At 47.8% G+C, this 22347-nt stretch overlaps 1 protein-coding gene across 2 annotated transcripts; it reads left to right on the top strand.

The window, feature by feature from the left end:
• The first annotated feature begins 1331 nt into the window (after nucleotides 1-1331).
• BPIFA2 (BPI fold containing family A member 2) lies at nucleotides 1332-21010 on the top strand. 2 transcript variants are annotated; one of them, XM_009437003.4, is made up of 9 exons: nucleotides 1332-1485; nucleotides 8746-8917; nucleotides 12550-12694; nucleotides 13691-13798; nucleotides 15003-15155; nucleotides 17743-17824; nucleotides 19197-19260; nucleotides 20114-20191; nucleotides 20817-21005. In XM_009437003.4, exons 2-8 carry the CDS (start codon nucleotides 8761-8763, stop codon nucleotides 20152-20154), a joined length of 750 nt encoding a protein of 249 aa, XP_009435278.2. In that variant the 5' UTR covers nucleotides 1332-1485; nucleotides 8746-8760; the 3' UTR covers nucleotides 20155-20191; nucleotides 20817-21005. The 2 variants fall into 2 exon arrangements, with proteins under 2 accessions (XP_009435278.2, NP_001230206.2); NM_001243277.3 differs by lacking the exon at nucleotides 1332-1485 and adding an exon at nucleotides 7701-7827 and having other exon boundaries at nucleotides 20817-21010.
• Nucleotides 21011-22347: the final 1337 nt, after the last annotated feature.

Consider the following 22347-nt stretch of genomic DNA (forward strand, 5'->3'; position numbering starts at 1 on the left):
ATGGATGGCGAGGACTTGGGTCACCACAGGATCCACTATGGGAGGCTCCTGGGAAATATCACCATCACGACATTCATTCTTTCAGGCAGTAAGCATAGCCAGGTCCCATTTGATATGAATCTGACCTGCAAATCTGCAACAGTGTCCTGCAACATATTAAGTTTTACATGGTGACCAGAAAGTTAAATAAAACATCCCCTCCCCCAACCTTTTCCATTGTTAAGAACACACACCTAACTTGCTCAAATCCCTCCCTTCTCAGGAAGAATAAAGGTCCCTTCTGTAATTCCACACTCCCTCCACCAACCTCCTTCCCTCTCTCGTCCCCTTCGCAGCCAAAGTTCCTAAGAGCTGTGCTTCTCCACCTTGAACACACAAATGAGCCACCTGGGCTCTTGTTAAGATGCAGGTTCTAGAGCAGTTGGTCTGAACTAGGGAGAGGCCAGTGGTCCATGGGCCACCCTTTGAGCAGCGTGCTTATTTTGGATACATCCACCCCACCACCCATCTTTTTTCCACTGGTTGCCCCACCAAACTCGGCCTTACCAGGTCCTCCGTGATCACCAGGTAGAGGAAGTCAATGGACCATAGATGAGGTCAGCCTCATCTTGACCATAGCACACATACCACTTCCTCCTCCATGAATCCAGTTCTTCCCTTGGCCTTACTCCCCTGGCTCTCCTCCTCCTCCTCCTCTGACCATTCTACCTCTGCCTTCTTTGCAGATGTAATATTTTCAAATCGGCCAACCAGTGGCTTCCTTCACCCTGGCCACTTTGATTGGTTCATTGCTCCGCATGTAAACCCAGCAGGACCAATGGGAATCAGTCCTAGAACTTGTGAAGAGATATTAGGAAAGACATACTTTCTTCTGCTAGACTATTAAGAGAGAATGTGGACCTGAATCTGTTGGTGGCCATCTCTGCCACCTCTTTGGGGAAGTCAGTTTGAGGAGAAACCCAAGCCAAGTCATGGAAAGAAACAGAGGCCTGGAGATTTCTTTTGAGCACCTAGATTCAGCCATGCCTGAAACCTGTTGGCCTGCTAGTTACATGAGCCAATGACTTTCTTTCACATCTAAGTCACTTTGGGTTGTGTTTTCAATTACAAATATAACCGAAAGAATCCTGACAAATGCAACTGACAAACATTTCAGTTTATTGGCAAGCCATGGTGGGAAACCAGAGATGAACCCCAGAGAGAACTTGGCCTCCTGGAGTTGACAATGGAGGAGAGACAGCTGTGGGTGTGTAGGCAAGGAAGACACCTGTTCAAAAATGACAAGGCAGAACGTGAGAAAAGGTCAGCTGGGTGGCTCAATGAAGGCTTTATATAAGAGGTGCTTGCTGGATGGGGAGAATTTGCAGGGGGGTGACATCCTCAGACCTGGCCCTTGGCACTGGGAAGAGTTGATGCAAAGAAATTCTGCGAGGCCAGAGAGGAGGCTTTGGGAATTGTCCAGCAGAAACAGAGAAGTCTGAGGTGGTAAGCCAAGACCCCACAGACACAAGTCCTTCGAGGGTCCCAGACGAAAAGACAAGGAGCTATGGTACTTCTCCCATGGTTTTGATTTTTTTGTTTTTTTGAGATGGGGTCTCGCTCCGTCACCTAGGCTGGAGTACAATGGTGAGATCTTGGCTCACTTCAACCTCTGCTTCCCGGGTTCAAGTGATTCCCCTGTCTCAGCCTCCCAAGTAGCTGGGACTACAGGCACCTGCCACCACGCCCGGCTAATTTTTGTATTTTCAGTAGAGACGGGATTTCACCATGTTGGCCAGACTGGTCTCGAACTCCTGACCTCAGGTGATCCACCCGCCTTGGCCTCCCAAAGTGCTGGAATTACAGGCATGAGCCACTGTGCCCAGCCTCTCCCATGGTTTTTATTCCCCCTTTTGATTGAGTGGCCACCACACGATGCTCCAGGATTCTGCATTCCCCCTTTTATTTAATGCCTCCCCAGTCCCTGCTAGCCAGGATTAGCACCGATTTTAGAGAGCAAAAGACACTGTCTCAGACAGCGGCCATGCCTTGCCTAATATCACACAGCTGGCCAGTGGCGGAATCTAGAATGAGGCTCTGCCCTCTTTCCCACTCTTAATCCTGCCGCTGGGCACGGCACTTCTGAGTTATCTTTACTGAGCACTTATGATGTGCCCGACACTGGGCTAACTCTTTTCCAGGCTTAAGTCCCATGTCAGCTATGTCAGGCAGATGATCATGGTCACCATTTTGCAAATGAGGAAATGCAGGCCCAGAGAGGCAATGCCACCATTCCAGAGTCACACAGCTAGAAAGCAGCAGGGTTAGGACCCAAACTGATGTCTGGCTGGTTACCCAAAGCCCCTGCAAGATAAATATACCCAGACTTAGCCACGTTTTGGAATCTTCCCATCATTTGTCTTCTATATGATCTGTCTCCGCCTACCCCACAGTGTCATAGCACTTCCTCTTTCAACTCCCAAAGTGCTCAGTTCGACCCCATTCAGTGCTTAAAGGAAGGATCTTCACCAGGGCTGGGCACTGTGCCAGGGACAGCAGCTCCCCATTTGCTTGGGGCCATCAATGCACAGAAAATTTGCAAGAACTGTACCTGCTTTGTGGAAAGTAATTGTCAGTGTGCGTGTTGGCCTCTGCCCCTGCCGGTGGGGTCTAAGGATGGACACATGTGGGGGTGCTCTGTGGGGCCCAGAGCCCCACACAGGACAGGACCCAGGTGAGACGCTCTGTAAGTGTGTGATGAATGAATGAATGACAGGATGAGTGGGTGGAGGGAAGGAAGGACTCTTCTTGCTGATTCTGGGTCTCATCTCCTACATTCATCTATTCAGTCTGTGGATTAACTTGCTTTTCTCACTTTAATTAATTGTGGTATTTATTGGGATCCACCAAAAGCCAGGCCCCAGGCTGGCTGCTGAGGACACACAGATGGCAGAATCATGATCTCCAACCTTAAGGAGCCCCAGTCCAGCGGAGGAGAAAGGGCTAACCCACATCCCTTCAACCAATAAGCTTTTATGAAGGGATTTCTCTGACACAGGCTTGGGGCTGGGGGTGCTAGCGCAATGGAGATGAATCGGAAGGACCCACACAGCCCAGGGAGGATTCCGACGATTAGAATATAAATGGCAGTGCTGCCGGGCACGGTGGCTCATGCCTGTACTCCCAGCACTTTGGGAGGCTAAGGCAGGCGGATTACTTGAAGTCAGGATTTGAGACCAGCCTGGCCAAAAGGTAAAACCCCGTCTCTACTAGAAATACAAAAATTAGCAGGGCGTGGTGGTGCACGCTTGTAATCCCAGCTAGTCGGGCAGCTGAGGCAGGAGAATCACTTGAATCCGGGAGGTGGAGGTTGCGGTGAGCCGAGATGGACTTTGTTTAAAAAATTATATATATATATGTACAGTATAAATGGCAGTGCACTGTGAGTAGCTCAGAGCATGGACTCCGGAGCCAGGTTTTCTGAGTTCAAGCCCCAGCTCTGCCACTTACTAGGTGTGTGACCTTAGGCAGTACACATTACCTCTCTGTGCCTCAGTTTCCTTGTTTATAAAATGGGAATAAGACAGTCCCTGCCTCTGGTTGCTGGGAGGAGTAAATGGAGAGACTATGCCTTCTTGCCAGACATGGGCCGATCGAATCAGCTCACCTACTGCCCTGGAGTTGGCCTGTCTCTGGGACAAGGACTGAGCTTCAGACATCTTTGACCCCATCACAGGGCTTGGGGTGCCCACTAAAGGGTTGTCAAAAGCATGAGTGGCTCCAGCAGAAAATAATTTGCACTTGTAAAGTGAATGAACAATAAATAAATGGACAGATGACTAGGTACAGGGCCAGGCCCACTTTAGCAGGGAGGATCTGGAAGATGAGAAAGGGCACAGAGAGATTGAGGGGCCAAATTCCAGGGAGTGAGGTGAGAACAGGGAGGGACCCAGAGAGCTCGCTCATGTCAAGAGGCCCACCCACCTGGGGAAGACAGAAAGTCAATGCCCATGAGGGGAACCAGACCCTGTGCTGGGTACTGGGACCTCGGAGATGCTGTGGTCTTGCCCTCAGAGAGTGGGACTGGCGAGACGTAGCTGACCTCCCTCCCTCCCTTCTTCTCTTCCTTTTCTCCTCCCTCTCTTCTTCTCTCTCCACATCCCCTCTCTCTCTCTTTCTTTCTTTCTTCCTTCCCTCTCTCCTTTCCTGCCTTTCTTCCCTCCCTCCTTCCCTCTCTTTCCTTCTTATTTCCCTCCCTCTCTCTTTCCTTCCTCTCTCTTTTTTCCTCCTTCTCTCTCTCTCTTTTTCCTTTCTTTCTCCCTTCTTTCCTGCCACAAACATCATTTGACTCCTGCTGTAGACCAGACCCTGTGCCAGCTCTGGGGGAACGAAGGTGAACGAAGACAAGGTGCCCAGACTTCAAAGGACCCAGGGGAGGACCCTGACCCGGTGAAAACTCCTTTAAATTTTCTCTGGGAGTGTTGGATGAAGCATTCAGGGAACATTCCAAGGGACAGGAGGAAGAAGACTCCAGCCTGCAGTGGGGCAAGGCCCCCTCCATCTGTCAGTCCATAGGAAGTGGCTCTCCGTATTCTAAAGGCAGGACTTGAGGGGGGTCTATTAGTGTCCAGATGTGGAATCCGGGACTTAAGGAAATACTTGAGCGCTGAAAGAATAAACTGTGTCACCTCCAAAATCAGAAGAAAACCCGGCAAAGTCAAAATTACCAAAAGTTGAATTAAAGGTCTTCAGACTGTAACATTGTGACAACTTTATTAATTGCTCTATTTAGCAGTCATAGGAAGGACAGTAACGTGTGAACAGGTTTTGTTGCTTTGATCTTTCTTATTTGCCCAGAATTCCTGAGTAGGCAGTTCAAGTGTGAGAAACTAGGACCTACTAGAAATTGGATGGATGATTCGTACTTGACTGATTTCACAGGCAAAATGGTGACAAGCCTTTCAGCAATTTTACTGGCAAAATAAGGCAATTACCTTTGATGGGTGCAATGGGAGTGCACATCTGTGTGTTTGTTATCTAGAGAAGGGGTGGGGGCTGCTTCTGTCCACGGGGAGAAGGAAGGTCAGTGGGGCAGTCTGGTCAGCTGAGCACCCCCCAGCCTGGCTGGCCCCTTGTGCAACCCCAGCCCTGTCACTCGCTTTCTCTGGTCTCAGTAGGCTGCGTGACCTCTTAGGCTGTTTCTAGCCAGGGCACTGAGCCAGGTATGGAAAAAGATACCAGCTTGGAGGTTAAGGCTGGGCCAGTGGGATCAGGAAGCTGCCCCAGCTGGGGATTAGCAGTCACGCAGCAGGTAGGATGTCCTAGTCTTGGCACAGCTAATCTTTAATGCCTCACTGGGAATTTTCAATAAGAAATTCATCTCGCGACCCTCATGGCTGGGGCCTTTGTCCCTAAGAGGCAAACATCTTCCATGTGAGAAGACTTTGTGTAACCTGGAGAGAGAAGAAGAGGAGGAGGAGGAGCACACAGGAGGAGTTGTCACTGTTTCTTTTTCCGGAATGACTCAGACCAGCCAGCCTGAACCTCGGGTGACCTCTGAGGATCCCAACCTCCCCACCCATCAAGGACCCTATATTATATATTATATAATATTAATCTTATGACAGATGCTCCTCATTTTATTTTATTTTTGTTTGTTTGTTTGAGACGGAGTTTCGCTCTTTTGCCCAGGCTAGAGTGAAGTGGCACAATCTTGGCTCACTGCAACATCCACCCCCTGTGTTCAAGTAATTCTTCTGCTTCAGCCTCCAGAGTAGCTGGGATTACAGATGCCTGCCCCCACACCCGGCTAGATTTTGTATTTTTAGTAGAGATAGGGTTTCACCATGTTGGCCAGGCTGGTCTCGAACTCCTGACCTCAGGTGATCTGCCTGCCTCGGCCTTCCAAAGTGCTGGGATTACAGGTGTGAACCACCATGCCTGGCCAGATGGTCCTCATTTTATAATGGGTTGTGTCCCAGTAAACCCATAGTAAAGTTGAAATATTGAAGTCAAACCATCGTAAGCAGGGACCATATGTGCACATATTCATCAGCATCATCTTCGCCATCTTTGCTGTTGCCGTGCATCATGGGCCTACCCTATGCTAAGCCTTCATGGGTATTACACTACTTTGACCTCACAGCATGCCCTTGAGGTGAGCACTGTTCTTAGTCCCATTTCACAGATAAAGAGCCTGAGGCTCAGCAAGGTGCGGTCTCTGGCCCAGGTCACACGGCCAGCAACCAGCAGAGAGCGAGTATTCAAGCCCAGGACAGCCCAGGCCCAGTGCCAGGCTCTGAGCACTGCCCTCAAAGCCCCTCACCATCGTTTTGATTTCCTAGGTCCTTGCCTGTCCACCATGCCTCTGAGATCCAGGAACAGCGTGTTTACCCATTTTACAGATGAGGCAACTGAGGCCTGGGCCAACACCAGGTCTCGAGGTCACTGCATCATGCTCAGCACCCTGGGCTATGTTCCTGGGCTGGGACAAACTGCCTTCACAAGACTTCAGCACAGCCCTTGGCTCTGTGCTTCACAACTGGGGGAAGAGCGGGGCTCAGACGTTTGCAGAACCCGGTGTCAGGCAGCCAGGGAAGGAGGTGTGACAACCATTCAAGACCACAGGCAAGACTGCAGCAGGGGTCTAATGGTCTGGGCTCTTGGGGCCTGGCCATCACCTTCTCCCTGCAGCCGCCCAGCTCTGTGCTGTAACAGTGGAGCCATGGTCAGTGTAGGAACAGCCAGCTCCTAGAGCCACTGGTCTTGTCCCACCGTTTGCTTGGTTGCATCATTTTGAGGACAGGCCCCCCAGGTCCTTGCTGAATTGCAGGTGGGTGAGCAGAAGGGCAGAGACCCATGGTGACCCTGAGCTCTGTGCCAGTCCTTCCCAGCCTGAGGCCAAGTGGGCACCCACCCGAGTTTCCTGTGCTGTTCCGGGTTGACACAGGCCCAATGCAGCAGGCGTTACAACCAACCCAAACATCAGTGGCCGAAGCAAAAACAGAATACTCAGGCCCAGGGACTCTCCCTCTCTGCTAACTGACCTCAGCCTGATATGGGTGGAAGGGTCTTCCCTGGTGGCCCAAATGCCTGGTTCCTGTCCTTGCAAGTATGGACAAGCCACCTCCCTCTCTGAACTTCAGCTTTCTCAACTGGAAAATGGAGCTCTGAAAACCTGCCTTACAGAGTTTTCATAAAGACTAACAGAAAAGTGCATCTAAAGTGCCCTTTAGGGACACCAAGCCCAGTGTCAGCACAAGCAGCTGCCAGGCATCTGCTGCACCTGCCGGGTGCAGACCCCTGGGGGCAGGACGCTGTGCACTGGGAGGCTGTCTGACTCCTTTTGGGCCACAATTCTAGACCCATCTCTGTCCCTGTCTTGCTGAATGACCCCAGGCTGGTGGCTTACCCTCTCTGAGCCTCAGTTTCCAAATGATGATGGAGTTAGACCGGATGGTCATTATGGGTCCTCCTGCCAGGACATTCTCCAATTCATTCGTTCTCAGTCTTCTCCCAGTCCTCACCCACAAGGACCAAGGACCACCCCCTCGGTAGCTGCAGGCTCCATGAGGACCTGGTCTTAGTCTTGGCGGAAAGCCCTCTCCATAGCCATCCGTTTCAATTCAAGCATCCTGGGTGACCTTTGAGTTGGAAATCTCTCTCTCTGCTCATCCTGGAGAGGGGTTATTTTCCTTGGGGTGTCCTTGGATGATCCCAGAACCAAGGCTTGCTTCTGTGGGCAGCCTTCCATCCCATCTCCACCATATAATAGCTGCCACCATTCAGCAGAATCCCAGCAGACTGTGCAGGGGGGCAAGGATTTCACGAGCATCCTCCTCTAAACCCGTGAGTGGCGTGCTCCCCCCAGTGGCACCACACGTGGTGGTCTTTGGAAGGCTTTGGGGGCAAGAGGCAGAGGGGTGGGATTGCTTGGGTTAGCTAATATTTTGAATATAGCAGAGATAATCAATATATCTCTAAATGTGCTCTAAATGGCAAGTTCGTGATGAGTACTCACTAAAGATTCCATTTCCCTCTGGGCAATTCTTATTCCTGTTCTTCCCATGACTGTCCGGGTGTCAAGACAAATGGCAAATCAGAGTAAATTTAGAGATCTATAGATTATATTAAAATAAGTGTCAAACTAATGAATAATGCAGGGTCATGAGGTGGTCTCCATTGATTTGTTCATACTTTTATTCAACAAAGATTTATTCGTTTACTGTACTGTACTAGGTGCAGGCTTTTTACTGACGCCTGAGGATTCGACAGTGAAATAAGTCACAGTCCTTCCTCTAAGGAGTTCACAGCCTGGTAGGAAAGGTGGTCAAATCATCAGGGAAGTGTTATCCAAGACCTTGATCAGGATAATGAAGGCAGCAAGGTGGGACTCCTCCAACCTAGAATCTGGGAAGGGGCCTACAGTAGGCTTCACAGAGGGCATGATGTAGGAATTGACCTAAGTGGAAAAGTAAAGAAGAAAAATATTTTAGGCAGAGAAGACAGCATATGAAAAGGAACTTTGTGTCAAGAGTATGGGCTTGGAGTCAAGTCTGACTTTTCAAATCCCAGCTCCTCTGCTCACTGACTGTGTGTCTCCGGGCAAGTTGCTGTAACTTTCTGACCTTGGCTGCCCATTTGTAAAATAGGAAATAACCACATCTATCTTAATGGAATGCTAAATGTTAAGAGTGATGGGAACTCACTGAAGAGTCCATTTCCCTCTGGGCAATTCTCACTCCTGTTCTTCCCATGACTGTCCAGGTGTCAAGACAAAAGATGCTTCGGCTTTGGAAACTTGTTCTCCTGTGCGGCGTGCTCACTGGGACCTCAGAGTCTCTTCTTGACAATCTTGGCAATGACCTAAGCAATGTCGTGGATAAGCTGGAACCTGTTCTTCACGAGGGACTTGAGACAGTTGACAATACTCTTAAAGGTAAATCAACAAGGGTGATGAACAGTGTCACCTAAATTAGCCTCCTAAACACTATGCCTGCATTACCAGAGGCTGCCACCAGGGGCTACTCTTTATGGGCGGTTTACTGAGAAAAGTGGCTATTCAATTCCTGACTCATTCGTTTATCTTTCTAGAAACAAGCAATGCCACAATGAATAGCCTTTTACATATTATATCCTGATAAATGTGCATAAGATAAATTCCTACAAGTGGGATTTCAAAAGTTCAAAAACTATGCTGTTGACAAATAATCTCCTATGTTAACACTTTCTCCAACAGTCTACAAAAGTGCCTTTTTTCCCACTCCTTTTCCAGCACTGGGTATGCACAACTTTAAATATTCTGCCTGTCTCACAGATGAAAAGCTATAACTTATTTCACTTTGCATTCCTCTAATTATGAAGGAGCCCTCTTCTTTTTTCATATATTTACTATGTACTTACATATTTTAACTTGAGGATTTTGTCTATATTCTTAGCATATTTTTCTTTTGGGTTGTTTAATATTCTTTTATTGACTTGTGTTAATTCAGTGAAAATTAAGGAAATTATCCCTACCTAGCCTTGGTATCTGTAAAGCTACCTACCTTTATATTTATTTATACCTCCTTTTTATGCTAACCTATTAAAATAACTTGGCTTTCTTTTTGTTTTATGGAAACATTAGCAGCACATCAAAAACAGTTTTTGTAGGAGGTGGTAACTTCTGCAAGTGGCTGCCTTTCAAACCTTGTCAAGGGCTTAGGTAACTTTCAAAGATGCAGAAAGGACTCACACTCTAATTTCACAGCTGAGAAAACTGAGGCCCAGAGACAGAAATGTCTAAACCAAAGTCACCTCATGAATTATATGATCAGAAGTAGTTATATCACCAATTTTATTTAAAGTGTCATTCTCTGAATCATTATAACTAGGTAGATATTGTCCATTACAGAGCCAAGTTACAATATTATGATTACATCTCTTTTCTTATACGGTATAGTCTTTTGTTTTTCCTTAAGTTAGTAATTGCCCTGTTGTTTCTCACTTGAATTATTTTCTTCTCATATATACTTAATTATTTTCATGAGCATCATCCTGTATCTATCATGACATTTATTATTTTTTGAGACAAGGTCTCACTCTGTCACCCAAGCTAGAGTACACTGCCAGCCTCAACCTCCTGGGCTCAACTGATCCTCCCACCTCAGCCTCCCTAGTAGCCGGGACTACAGGTGCACACCACCGTACCTGGCTAAGTTTTACATTTTTTGTAGCGGTGGAGTCTCACCATTTTGCCCAGGCTGGTCTCGAACTCCCGGCCTCAAGTGATCCTCCTGCCTTGGCCTCTCGAAGTACTGGGATTACAGGCGTGAGCCACCACACCCAGTCACGACATTTATTCCCATCCCCCTGTTCTCCAGAGACCTATCATAAAGACACTTTGTCCTCCTCCTATAATAATTATTGCTTTCTTTTGGTGCAATTGCTTTTGGTGTCATGAAGTCTTTGCCCATGCCTATGTCCTGAATGGTATTGCCCAGGTTTTTTATGGTTTTGGGTTTTACATTTAAGTATTTAAACCATCTTGAGTTAATTTTTTAATAAGGTGTAAGGAAGGGATCCAGTTCCAGTTTTCTGCATACGTCTAGCCAGTTTTCCCGGCACCATTTATTAAATACAGAATCCTTTCCCCACTGCTTGTTTTTGTCAGGTTTGTTGAAGATCAGATGGTTGTAGACATGCGGTGTTATTTCTGAAGTCTCTCTTCTGTTCCACTGGTCTATCTATATGTCTGTTTTGGTACCAGTACCATGCTGTTTTGCTTACTGTATCCTTGTAGTATAGTTTGAAGCCAGGTAGCATGATGCCTCCAGCTTTGTTCTTTTTGCTTAGGATTGTCTTGCTATATGTGCTCTTTTTTTGGTTCCATATGAAATTTAAAGTAGTTTTTTTTTCTAATTCTGTGAAGAAAGTCAATGGTAGTTTGATGGGAATAGCAGTGAATCTATAAATTACTTTGGGCAGTATGGCCATTTTCATGATATTTTTTCTTCCTATCCATGAGCATGGAAAATTAACAAATGGGATCTAATTAAACTGAAAAGCTTCTGCACAGCAAAAGAAACTGGCATTAGAGTGAACAGGCAACCTACAGAATGGGAGAACATTTTTGCAATCTATCTATCTGACAAAGGTCTAATATCCGGAATCTACAAGGAACTTAAACAAATTTACAAGAAAAAAACAAACAACCCTATCAGAAAGTGTGCAAAGGATATGAACAGACACTTCTCAAAAGAAGACATTTATGTGGCCAACAAACATATGAAAAAAAGCTCATCATCACTGATCATTAGAGAAATGCAAATCAAAACCACAATGAGATACCATCGCACACCAGTAAGAATGGCAATTATTAAAAAGTCAGGAAACAATAGATGTTGGCAAGGCTGTAGAGAAATAGGAACACTTTTGCCCTGTTGGTGGGACTGTAAATTAGTTCAACCATTGAGGAAGACAGTGTGGTGATTCCTCAAGGATCTAGAACCAGAAATACCATTTGACCCAGCAATCCCATTACTGGGTATATCCCCAAAGGAATATAAAACATTCTACTATAAAGACACATGTACACATATGTTTATTGCAGCACTATTTACAATAGCAAAGACATGGAACCAACCCAAATGCCCATCAATGATAGACTGGATAAAGAAAATGTGGTACATATACACCATGGAATACTATGCAGCCATAAAAAAGAATGAGATCATGTCCTCTGCAGGGACATGGATGAAGCCAGAAGCCATCATCCTCAGCAAACTAACACAGGAACAGAAAACCAAACACTGCATGTTCTCATTCATAAATGGGAGTTTAATGATGAGAACACATGGATGCAGGGAGGGGAACAACACACACTGGGGCCATTTGGGGGCTTGGGGGCAAGGTGGGGGAGAGAATTAGGACAAACACCTAATGCAGGTGGGGCTTAAAACCTAGATGACGGGTTGATAGGTGCAGCAAACTACCATGGCACATGTATACCCATGTAACAAACCTGCACATTCTGCACGTGTATCCCGGAACTTAAAGTTAAAAAAAATTATTATTATTATTATTGCTTTGTGGGCCTGCTGCAAAGCTGTCATTCTGGGACTCTCATTTTCCAGTTTCATGGATTGGAGCCATTTTTTCTCCTGGATTCTAGATTTTTCATTGCTTGAGTGTATTCTCTCATTCTTTCTAGTTTTTCAAACTCACGTGAGCATCTCACTTAGCACAATAGACCCCTAAGTCACTCCTAGACACTGGTGTACAATCAATAGCAATTGCCTGGCCAACTGGTTGATTGCACTGTTGATATATAATCAGTATATATTATTAATAGTGCGGAGGCAGTATGGAGGAAACAAGAGTTCCCCGGCTGTGTGGCTAGACACGTTTCTTAACCATCTAGAGCCTTTATTTCCTTAGCTATAAAAAAGCAGACAGTGACAATATCTACTTCACTGAGTTGTTATAAAGATTAAATGAAATAACATAGGCAAACAGTCTTACCCGGTACCTGGAGCATCGTAGCTACTTCGTAAGTGGTGCATGACACAAAATGGCGATTGTTTTTGGCAGGCATCCTTGAGAAACTGAAGGTCGACCTAGGAGTGCTTCAGAAATCCAGTGCTTGGCAACTGGCCAAGCAGAAGGCCCAGGAAGCTGAGAAATTGCTGAACAATGTCATTTCTAAGCTGCTTCCAACTAACACGGATATTTTTGGGTGAGTTGGTGCTTCAGGGTGGAGATCTTTGCTCTAAGGAAAGGGAAAACATATCTTTGAGGAGGTAAGTTTAAGATGAAAGACAGATGGACAAGCCTTATTCCCCTCCCACAGAGCCAAGGTGGTCTGAGCGAGGCCAGACCCACCAGAGCTTGAGTAAATTAGAGGCAGGGCTACAGAGTCAATCCGGGCATCTTATGGGTTCGGGCTTCCGCGTTCTTTAATTTCAGGGTCAGGGTGAAGGTTATATTCATCCTGACCTCTACCCGTTTGCTGGTGCACAAAGTCCCTTCCCAAGGAATAAAACTTTCCTTTTCCATATATAACTGGGGGTAAAAGCCCAGATCCCCTTAGGGGAAGGGAACTGGAGTCTTCACCACATAACCCCAGGCAGTGGATCCACTCGTATACTTTTATTATTATTGTTGTTATTATTTTTTGAGATGGAGTTTCACTCTTGTTGCCCAGGCTGGAGTGCAATGGCACAATCTTGGCTCACTACAGCCTCGCCTCCCGGGTTCAAGGGATTCTCCTGCCTCAGCCTCCTGAGTAGCTGGGATTAGAGGCATGCACCACCACGCCCGGCTAATTTTGTATATTTAGTAGACACAGGGTTTCTCCATGTTGGTCAGGCTGGTCTCGAACTCCCGACCTCAGGAGATCTGCCTGCCTTGGCCTCCCAAAGTGCTGGGATTACAGGCGTGAGTCACCGTGCCCGGTCCCACTCATGAACTTTTAAAGTCAGATAGTTCTGGCCTCAAAATCTGCCTCTGGCACTTAATCCCCTAGGAATCTGGGGGAAAATCACACCAGCCTGAGCCTCAGTGTGCTGTGCCATAAAATACAGAGAATCAAACCTCTGAACAGGGCTATAGTGAAGACTAAAGAAGGCAAGGCTGACGAGACCCAAACGCTCAGCTGGAGGCTGGCCCAGGGAAGTGCTTGGCAAGTGGCTGTCATGAGGAGTGACAAGGGTGAATTGTGGGTTTCACACAGGTTGAAAATCAGCAACTCCCTCATACTGGATGTCAAAGCTGAACCGATCGATGATGGCAAAGGCCTTAACCTGAGCTTCCCTGTCACTGCGAATGTCACTGTGGCCGGGTGAGTATGCGCTAGAATCTGAGATTTGGGAAAGGCAGTGCAACCTGGCCGATGGATGCCCAAGCTGGGAATCGGGCACCTCCTCCCGCTGCTGGGTGAACTTGGGCCTCAGTTTCCCAATCTGTGAGTGAGAGAACCCTTCTGGGTCTAAGATCTTAACCCTTAAAATGTTCTAGAGAACTCTGGCCATAAGCAAGTGTCTTTTAAAAACAATGCTCCATTGAATATAGTTTTGAAATCATGACATTTATCTGGTTTTAAAATTTGCAAAGTTGAGAAAACAAACATTTATCATTCTTTGGCAAAATTTCCTCCAGCATTATTTTGTCCCTCAAGATTCTCTCTAAGTTGCAGTGACCATTACAGAAAAATTCATACAATAATACACAGTGTATAATAAAGTGCATGTGTGCAAAATATAAGTTTAGCTGGGAGTGGTGGCTTATACCTGTAATCCCAGCAATTTGAGAAACTGAGGTGGGAGGATTGCTTGAGCTCAGGAGTTCGTGACCAGCCAGGACAATATGACAAAACCCTGTCTCTACAAAAAATACAAAAATTAACCAGGTGTGGCAGCACACGCCTGTAGTCCCAGCTACTTGGGAGGCTGAGGCAAGAGGATTGCTTGAGCCGGAGAGGTCGAGGCTGCAGTGAGCTGTGATTGCACCACTGCATTCCAGCCTGGGCGACAGAGTGAGACCCTGTCTCACAAAAAATAAAAAATTTTAATTTTAAAGGAGATAGACAAGAAATGAGCATGTGTGAAAGCACTTCTGTAAACTACATGCACTAATGATGCCACCCATTATTTAGCTATGAGATCTTGGGATAGTTACTTAACCTCTCTGTACCAAGGTTTCCTCATTCAGAAAATAGGGATAGTAATAAATGAATCCAGGGAAAATACTTTTTTAAAGTACCTACACATAAATTGTTGTCAATAAATGTTAACTATTATTATTTTACTTATTAGTGTAATGTTGTATAAAAAATTCATATGAGCTAAACCCAAGTGGCCAGGAGAAGAAGCCCCTAATATAAACATGTAAATCTCATAGAGGATATGGACCATGTTGATATTACCTGGGCCATGTTGACATTACACATAGACATTCTGACTCATGTCCACACAGGTGGAGGAACCCAACTGGGCAACAGGCAGGAACTTCTAGACTTTGTTCACTGTGCATCTTACTTCCTGCAGGCCCATCATTGGCCAGATTATCAACCTGAAAGCCTCCTTGGACCTCCTGACCGCAGTCACAATTGAAACTGATCCCCAGACACACCAGCCTGTTGCCGTCCTGGGAGAATGCGCCAGTGACCCAACCAGCATCTCACTTTCCTTGCTGGACAAGTAAGTCCCATTCATCTTAGTAGAGCTGGGCTCTCAGGGAACTTGAGGACCCCTAATTTCAGCTCTAGTCCTCTACCTAAGAGGAGGCCTAGTGGTGAAAGTGTTCAGGCTCTGGAGTCATGTTGACCTTGGTTTACATATCAGCTCTGCCACTAACTTGTAACTTTATCACCAACTTGACCCAGGCCTGTTTTCACATCTGTAAACTGGGGGTGTTCATAATAACTACTCATAGGCCTCTGAGATGACCAGATGAGAAAATACAAATATTTAGCACGCAGCCTGGAACATGCTGCCTCTCTGCCTGCTGGTTCTCTCCATCACTGAGACTGGAGTGTTGAGCTCCCCACCATAATCATGGATTTGTTCATTTTGCCTTTCAACTCTGTCAGTTTCTGCTTCATACCCTTTGGAGCTCTGTTGTTAGGTGCATGCACATTAGGATTGTTATGACTTCTTGGAGAATTGTCCACTTTATTGTTATGTAATGTCCCTCAATAATAATAATAATAATAACGATAAAATTATATTTACCTTCTTGTCTCCAGTTGGGAGGGAGAGGGGACAGTAAGTGCCTGCCACGGGCTCTAATTTCAGATTGTCCCCAAATCATCCTCCACCCAGTGGAAATTTCCTGAAAGGAGATCTTGAAAACTTAATCCTCTCCATTTGACTCACTGATCCCTTTTAATCCACAAAATCTACATCTTAAGGTCTGTGCCTGAAAGAGCAGGTTTGACTCAGGCAAGAGAGTGGAAGGAGAAAGAGTGATGCTGGCCGATGGCTGGGAGAGGATGAATGACCCAGAAGCTGAGGGCTGGGGCTACTTGGCCTTGGCCAGGAGCAAGGCTGGGTCCTCAGCTCTCAGCCCCTGTGGCCATGAGCAGAGGACACTCCACTCGCCCTGCACTGAGGGATCTGAACCCAGGTTGCTCAAAGACCCCTGAAAACCAAAGAAAGTTTCCATAGCCTGATGTGAGTTGCGAAGGCGGGGGTGTAAATTCAGAGGCTGGAGCCTGGCTGGGTGCTATCTTCCCAAGTAGCCTCAGGGACGCCATCCTGCTGCACTAGGTCTGTGCCCACATCTGTGAGATGGCACCACTCTGCGGCTCCAGATCCTCCCAGGGTCTTTCTTTGCACTTGTGGTTCAATCCCAAGTGCTCCCCATGGTCATGAAGGCTCTGTTTCATCTGGCCCCACCCTTGTATCCCTGCACCCTCCCCTTACTCACTGTGCCCAGATACAGTGGCCTTTGTGCCGTGTCTCAGATAGGCTGTTTCTCAAGGCTCTTTCCCAGCTTAAGACCTTTGCCTGGGGTGCTCTGGCTACCTAGAGCACCTTCTTCTCACTCCACGTTGATGGACTTTTGCATCCTTCAGGGCCTTCCCAGGGCTCCTCCTATTCTCTCTCGTAAGAGTCTAACTCTTGCCTTTAAAGCACTTGTCACAAGTTCTCAATATATATTTAATTGTATGTTCACTTCTTTCATTCTTTCAGCCAAAAATGTATTGAGGCTGGGCACGGTGGCTCCACACCGGTAATCCCAGCACTTTGGGAGGCTGAGGTGGGTGGATCACTTGAGGTCAGGAGTTCAAGACCAGCTTGGCCAACATGGCAAAATCCTGTCTCTACTAAAAATACAAAAATTAGCCAGGGGTGGTGGCGGTTTCCTGTAATCCCAGCTACTCGGGACACTGAGGCACAAGCATTGCTTGAACCCAGGAGGCAGAGGTTGCAGTGAGCCGAGATCGTGCCACTGCACTCCAGTCTGGGTGACAGAGCAAGACATTGTCTCAAAAAAAAAAAAAAAAGTGTATTCAGCATCTGCTATGTGCCAGGCAGGCACCATTCTGGGCTCTGGAGAACTGATTGGTGATGACAGACAAGGTCCCTGTTCTTGCGGAGCTTACCCAAGGGAAAGCTAAGCTGCCATGGATCTGTGTCCACATCTGTGAAATGACACCACTCTACAGCTCCAAATCCTCTCAGCGCTTTTCTTTGCACTTTGGATCCAATCCAACCCAAATTCAGTCCATCGGTAAAGAACGCTCCAGGGAAATGAGTCCTGCAGAAAGCATTACCCTTAACTGGGCACTGTGATAGCAAAGCTCTCTCTTAGGTAAGCAGTCAGGGAGGGGTGCCCTGAGGAGGTGGCAATTGTACTAAGAGTTGAAGGTGGGAGGAGCCAACTTTGGCAAGATTTGTTTAGGTACCACATCAGGGTATGTTTGGACCCTTAATGTTTAGGTACCAGGTTAGGGGATGTTTGTACTTTACTTATTCGGTATCCTCAGGGCCCAGCTAGGTTCCTGGTGCATAGCTGGTGCTCTGTAAATACGGGTTGAATGAGTGAACGAATAAGGTCTCTGTGCTGAGAACCTCATGAGGCACTGGGGTGAGCCGCTGGTCAGATGTGGGAGTCTAAGTGATGATCCATGTGGATGGGAGGCTCTGTCTGTTAAAGTGTCTCCATGTCCCTGGGGTTTATCTGACTCCACAGTATTTCCCGCACCACCCCCAACTTCTTGGCAGTTCCCCCATCTCTTGCCCACTTGACCAGACTTTAATAGTCCCCTGTGTTTTCCAGACACAGCCAAATCATCAACAAGTTTGTGAATAGCGTGATCAACACGCTGAAAAGCACCGTATCCTCCCTGCTGCAGAAGGAGGTGAGTCTCCCACTCCTTGGAGCCCAGATCCAGGCCTGGTGGGGGCAGGTGGGGGAATTTGCAGGCCTGGCTGTATCCTCTGAGCACTTTTCCTTCGGAGGTGAAAGCTTCTCCTTAGGAGGTCAGCTGGAGCTTCCTCCTCTACTAATCAGCCTGGTGGGTAGCAGGGGAGAGCAGAGGCCTGACATTAGCTGAAATTGCCAGGTCCCAAACTTGAGCCTCTCACCATATCCACGCACTACCAATATGCTTTTGTAGCTAACATCTTCAACACAATTTTACTTAAATATGTTTCTTTAGAAGCATTTATTTTTAAAAATAAAACTTTATATCCCTATCATAAATAGAAAATTAATATCACATATCATACAATCAATGGACTTATAAAATAGTTTTAATTTTTTTTTCCATCTGTGCATCATCCAAAACCATAGGTACCATGTGCAGGATTACTAGGCCCAAAGTTGCAGAGATTCTAAATCAGTCATTCTGGAAGGGGACCCACGAATGTGGGTTTATAAAAGAAAAATCCTCCGGATGGCTCTGTGACCCACTGAACCGGAGTTTAGTTATATTCCAAAAGCGATCCTCCACCAGCTTCAGCCTCAGCTGGGCGCTTGATAGGAATGCGGAATCTCAGGCCACACCCCAGACCTGCCGAATTGCAATCTGCGGGGAACTGTGTACACACAGGAGCATGAGATACTCTGCTCTACAACCTCAGGGCAAATGCCTCAGGGCACCATTTGACCCTTTAAAATTCCAGGGTTCCAAAGTTCAACATGGGAATGTTAACAATCTAGACTGTAGATTTTTGAGGTTCTAGAATTCCAGTGTTCTGAGGTGTTAGGATTCTAACGCCCTAGGGTTTCCAGATTTAAGACTGCTGGGATCCCATTGTTCTAAAATCCTAAGGTTCAGGCCAGGCGCGGTGGCTTATGCCTGTAATCCCAGCTCTTTTGAAGGTCAAGGTGGGCAGATCACTTGAGGTCAAGAGTTCAAGACCAGCCTGGCCAACATGGTGAAACCCTGTCTCTACTAAAAATACAAAAATTAGCCAGGCACGGTGGCATGTGCCTGTAAACCCAGTTTCTTGAGAGGCTGAGGCAGGAGAATCACTTGAACCTGGGAGGCGGAGGTTGCAGTGAGCAGAGATCGTACCACTGTACTCCAGCCTGGGCAAGACAGTGAGATTCTGTCTCAGAAAAAAAAAAATACAATAAAACAAAATAAAATCCTAAGGTTCAAAGGTTCTAAGATCCCTAGAAATGAGCTCATCTGTGGGTGGCAAGCAATTTGTTCCCAGCTGAGAAGAATGATCTGTTCTTCCTCCTTCTCCTGACCCTCCTCTTCCTCCTCTCTCCGCTGTCAGATATGCCCACTGATCCGCATCTTCATCCACTCCCTGGATGTGAATGTCATTCAGCAGGTCATCGGTAAGTCAATGGGGAAGTGGGGACCTTCTGAGGCAGGCATGGAGCTCTGTGCCCACCCCATAAGCAGTTCTGGTCAGAGGACCCTGGAGAAGCAGAAGGACACACTGTCCTAAGCAAACTGGGAGCCATGGCTTCCCCTCCACAGACACCTGGGGGCTCCCTTTGGCTTTTGGGTCTACAGGCATGGCTGGGGTTGCTGGGGAGAAATGGAGTAAGTAAAGCTGTCAAGACCCTGGAGGTGACCCTTCTATGAAAATAGCCACAAGTCAGCCAGGCGCAGTGGCTCACACTTGTAATCCTAGCACTTTGGGAGGCTGAGGTGGGCAGACCACTTGAGTTCAGGAATTTGAGACCAGCCTGGGTGACATGGTGAAACCCCATCTCTACTAAAAAATACAAAATTAGCCAGGCATGGTGGCATGCACCTGGAGTCCCAGCTACTCAGGAGGCTGAGGCGGGAGGATTGCTTGAGCCTAGGAGGCGGACATTGCAGTGAGCCGACATCATGCCACTGCACTCCAGCCTGGGTGACAGAGTGAGACTGCAATCTCAAAAAAAGAAAAAAAAAAAAGAAGAAGAAGAAAGGAAATAGCCACAAGTCCAGTCCCTTAGGCAGTCACTTTGTGCTCTGTACACACTATCTCACTGGATCCTTGCAACAACCCTGTGGGGCAGGTACTGTCATTGTACCCACTTTACAGATGAACAAACTGAAGCTCAGAGAGGTGGAGCAACATCCCTGGGGTCCCACAACTGTCAGGTTACCGGCTGGAGAGCGGCATCTTTTGGAGTCGGGTCTCTATTCAATTCCAGTGGCGGAGACTAAGGCCTGCTATTGATTTTGTTTCTTCAGATAATCTTCAGCACAAAACCCAGCTACAAACCCTCATCTGAAGAGGACGAATGAGGAGGACCACTGTGGTGCATGCTGGTGAGGAGCCAGACTCTGTGCCCCAATGCACAGGGGCCTATGGTGAAGTAAAAGTCAAGCGTGGCTTCCCTTCTTTTTGTGTTAGAAGACTGTGCCTTCATTTCAGTCATAGATTGAGCCCTGGCCCCCATCCCAGGCTAGGCCCTGATTCTGGTCACACTCTGAACACTGAGCCTTAATCACTGAACTCTGATTCTGGCCCCAGACTGAGCCTGGATCCTAGTCATAGACTGAGTTTGATGCCAGTTATTGACTGAGCCTTAGTCTTGGTCACAGAATGAGCCCCAACCTTGGTCTCAAATGGATATCCATGATTCTGATCACATATTGGGCCCTGAACCTGGCTCCAGTAGTGGCCTCAATCAATCTTTTCACATCTACCCTTGTTCTGAAGGAGGGTGAGGGGAATGAAGATGAGTCAGTGCCACGTGCCAATGAAAGACCCCAAACCACAGATGCCAGTTTCTTCTTCCCAGGACTTAAACCACATGGGGTATTGTGGGAAAGAGCTGGGACACTGGAGCCAGGTCAACTTGGGTCCCATCAAGTGCCCAGTGGATGACTGACAGCTGGGTGTAAGGGCAGCCTAGCAGCAAATGTCCTAACCCCCTTGGTCTCATTCCAGATTGGTTCCCAGTGGCTTGCCCCACCCCCTTATAGCACCTCCCTCCGGGAAGCTGCTGCCACCACCTAACCAGCGTGAAAGCCTGAGTCCCACCAGAAGGACCTTCCCAGATACCCCTTCTCCTCACAGTCAGAACAGCAGCCTCTACACATGTTGTCCTGCCCCTGGCAATAAAGGCCCATTTCTGCACCCTTCTGTGTGGCTTGTTGCATTCCCTCCATTTGGGATTTGTTGGTGGGAACTGGGGAGGGAGGTTGGGGGCTGCAACTAGGGTGGGAGAGACCTGGATCCAGAGCTAGAAGGCTCAGTGGGAATATCCAGCCCCATCTCCTGGTTCTATAAAGGGGGCCACTGAGACACAGAGAGGGCAACAAACTAGCCCAAGTCACACAGCCAATCTGTGGCAATAGCAGACCCCTGATCTATCCATTCATGCATTCAACAGGTATGTAGTGAACACCTGCTCTGTGCCAGACAGGCAATGGGAACTGGAAAGTCACATTCTGGGGACAGCCCCACCCAGCACTTTCCTCCATTCCTCTCCAGGGGCCCTGAGGATTCTTGGAGAATCAGGGGACACCTAGCCTGACTGGAGTCAGGAGTATGAGACAGAGTGATGCAGGGTCAGAGGCCTGTGGCCCCATCTCCACCTGCCCTGTTAGCCCTGCTGCCCTCTAGGGGTCCCACTGGAGCAGAGATGTCTTTTCCAGGTGGTGCTGAGAGTTCTCAGTCTGTAGCACCCTCACCCACCCCTCCCATCACCTGAGAGCCTGTGCACCCACTTGCCAGGCTGCCTGGAGGCCCAGCCTCCCTAGTGAGGTCGAGAACCCTGGGATGCTCACCTATCCTATGGAGACCAGCTTCTCCCTCCACCCAAGGCCCCTCCATCCACACCCCAGAATGCAGCTCGGCCCATGCTGCACCAGGCTGTGGCAGAGACAGCATCACCCTGCTCACAGCAACACGTCATGGGGGACTGCCTTTGTGCGGCCCACGGGCTCCATTGATTCCTTACCATACCCATGCACCAGGAGAGCCATTATCACACCCATTTGACAGAGGAGGACTCTGAGGCTGACGGAGGCAAAGTGACTCCTCCGGGTCACACAGTGAGCAAGAGGCAGAGCCAGGCTTTGAATCCACAGCTGTAGGACCCCTGAATTTACTACAAATGAAGACACTGAGGCACAAAGAGGGCCCAGGCTCAGAGAGGTGACATCCTGGCTTCCAGGCACTTTGGCCGCTACTCTTGCCAGCCTCCAGCAGGCTCCACTTCCCTGGCCCAAGACAGATGAGGTGCTCTGGGTGCTGTTCTTCTCCCCCATGTGTAGACCCTCGGCTCTTCCTTTGCTCTAGAAGGGGCAGGACACTGTCCGTTCCCAACAATCGCGTTGGCCTCAGCAGAGATGCAACACGGGCCACACACCAATGCACACCATCGCCTCAGGATCCCAGCAGCCTCTCCTTTCCAATAGGGAACCCAGCCCCGGGAACCTTTGCCGATTTTGCCAAGCAGCCATCTCATTACTCT

The sequence above is a fragment of the Pan troglodytes genome, chromosome 21, assembly GCF_028858775.2.
Source record: "Pan troglodytes isolate AG18354 chromosome 21, NHGRI_mPanTro3-v2.0_pri, whole genome shotgun sequence".
NCBI classification, from domain to species: domain Eukaryota; kingdom Metazoa; phylum Chordata; class Mammalia; order Primates; family Hominidae; genus Pan; species Pan troglodytes.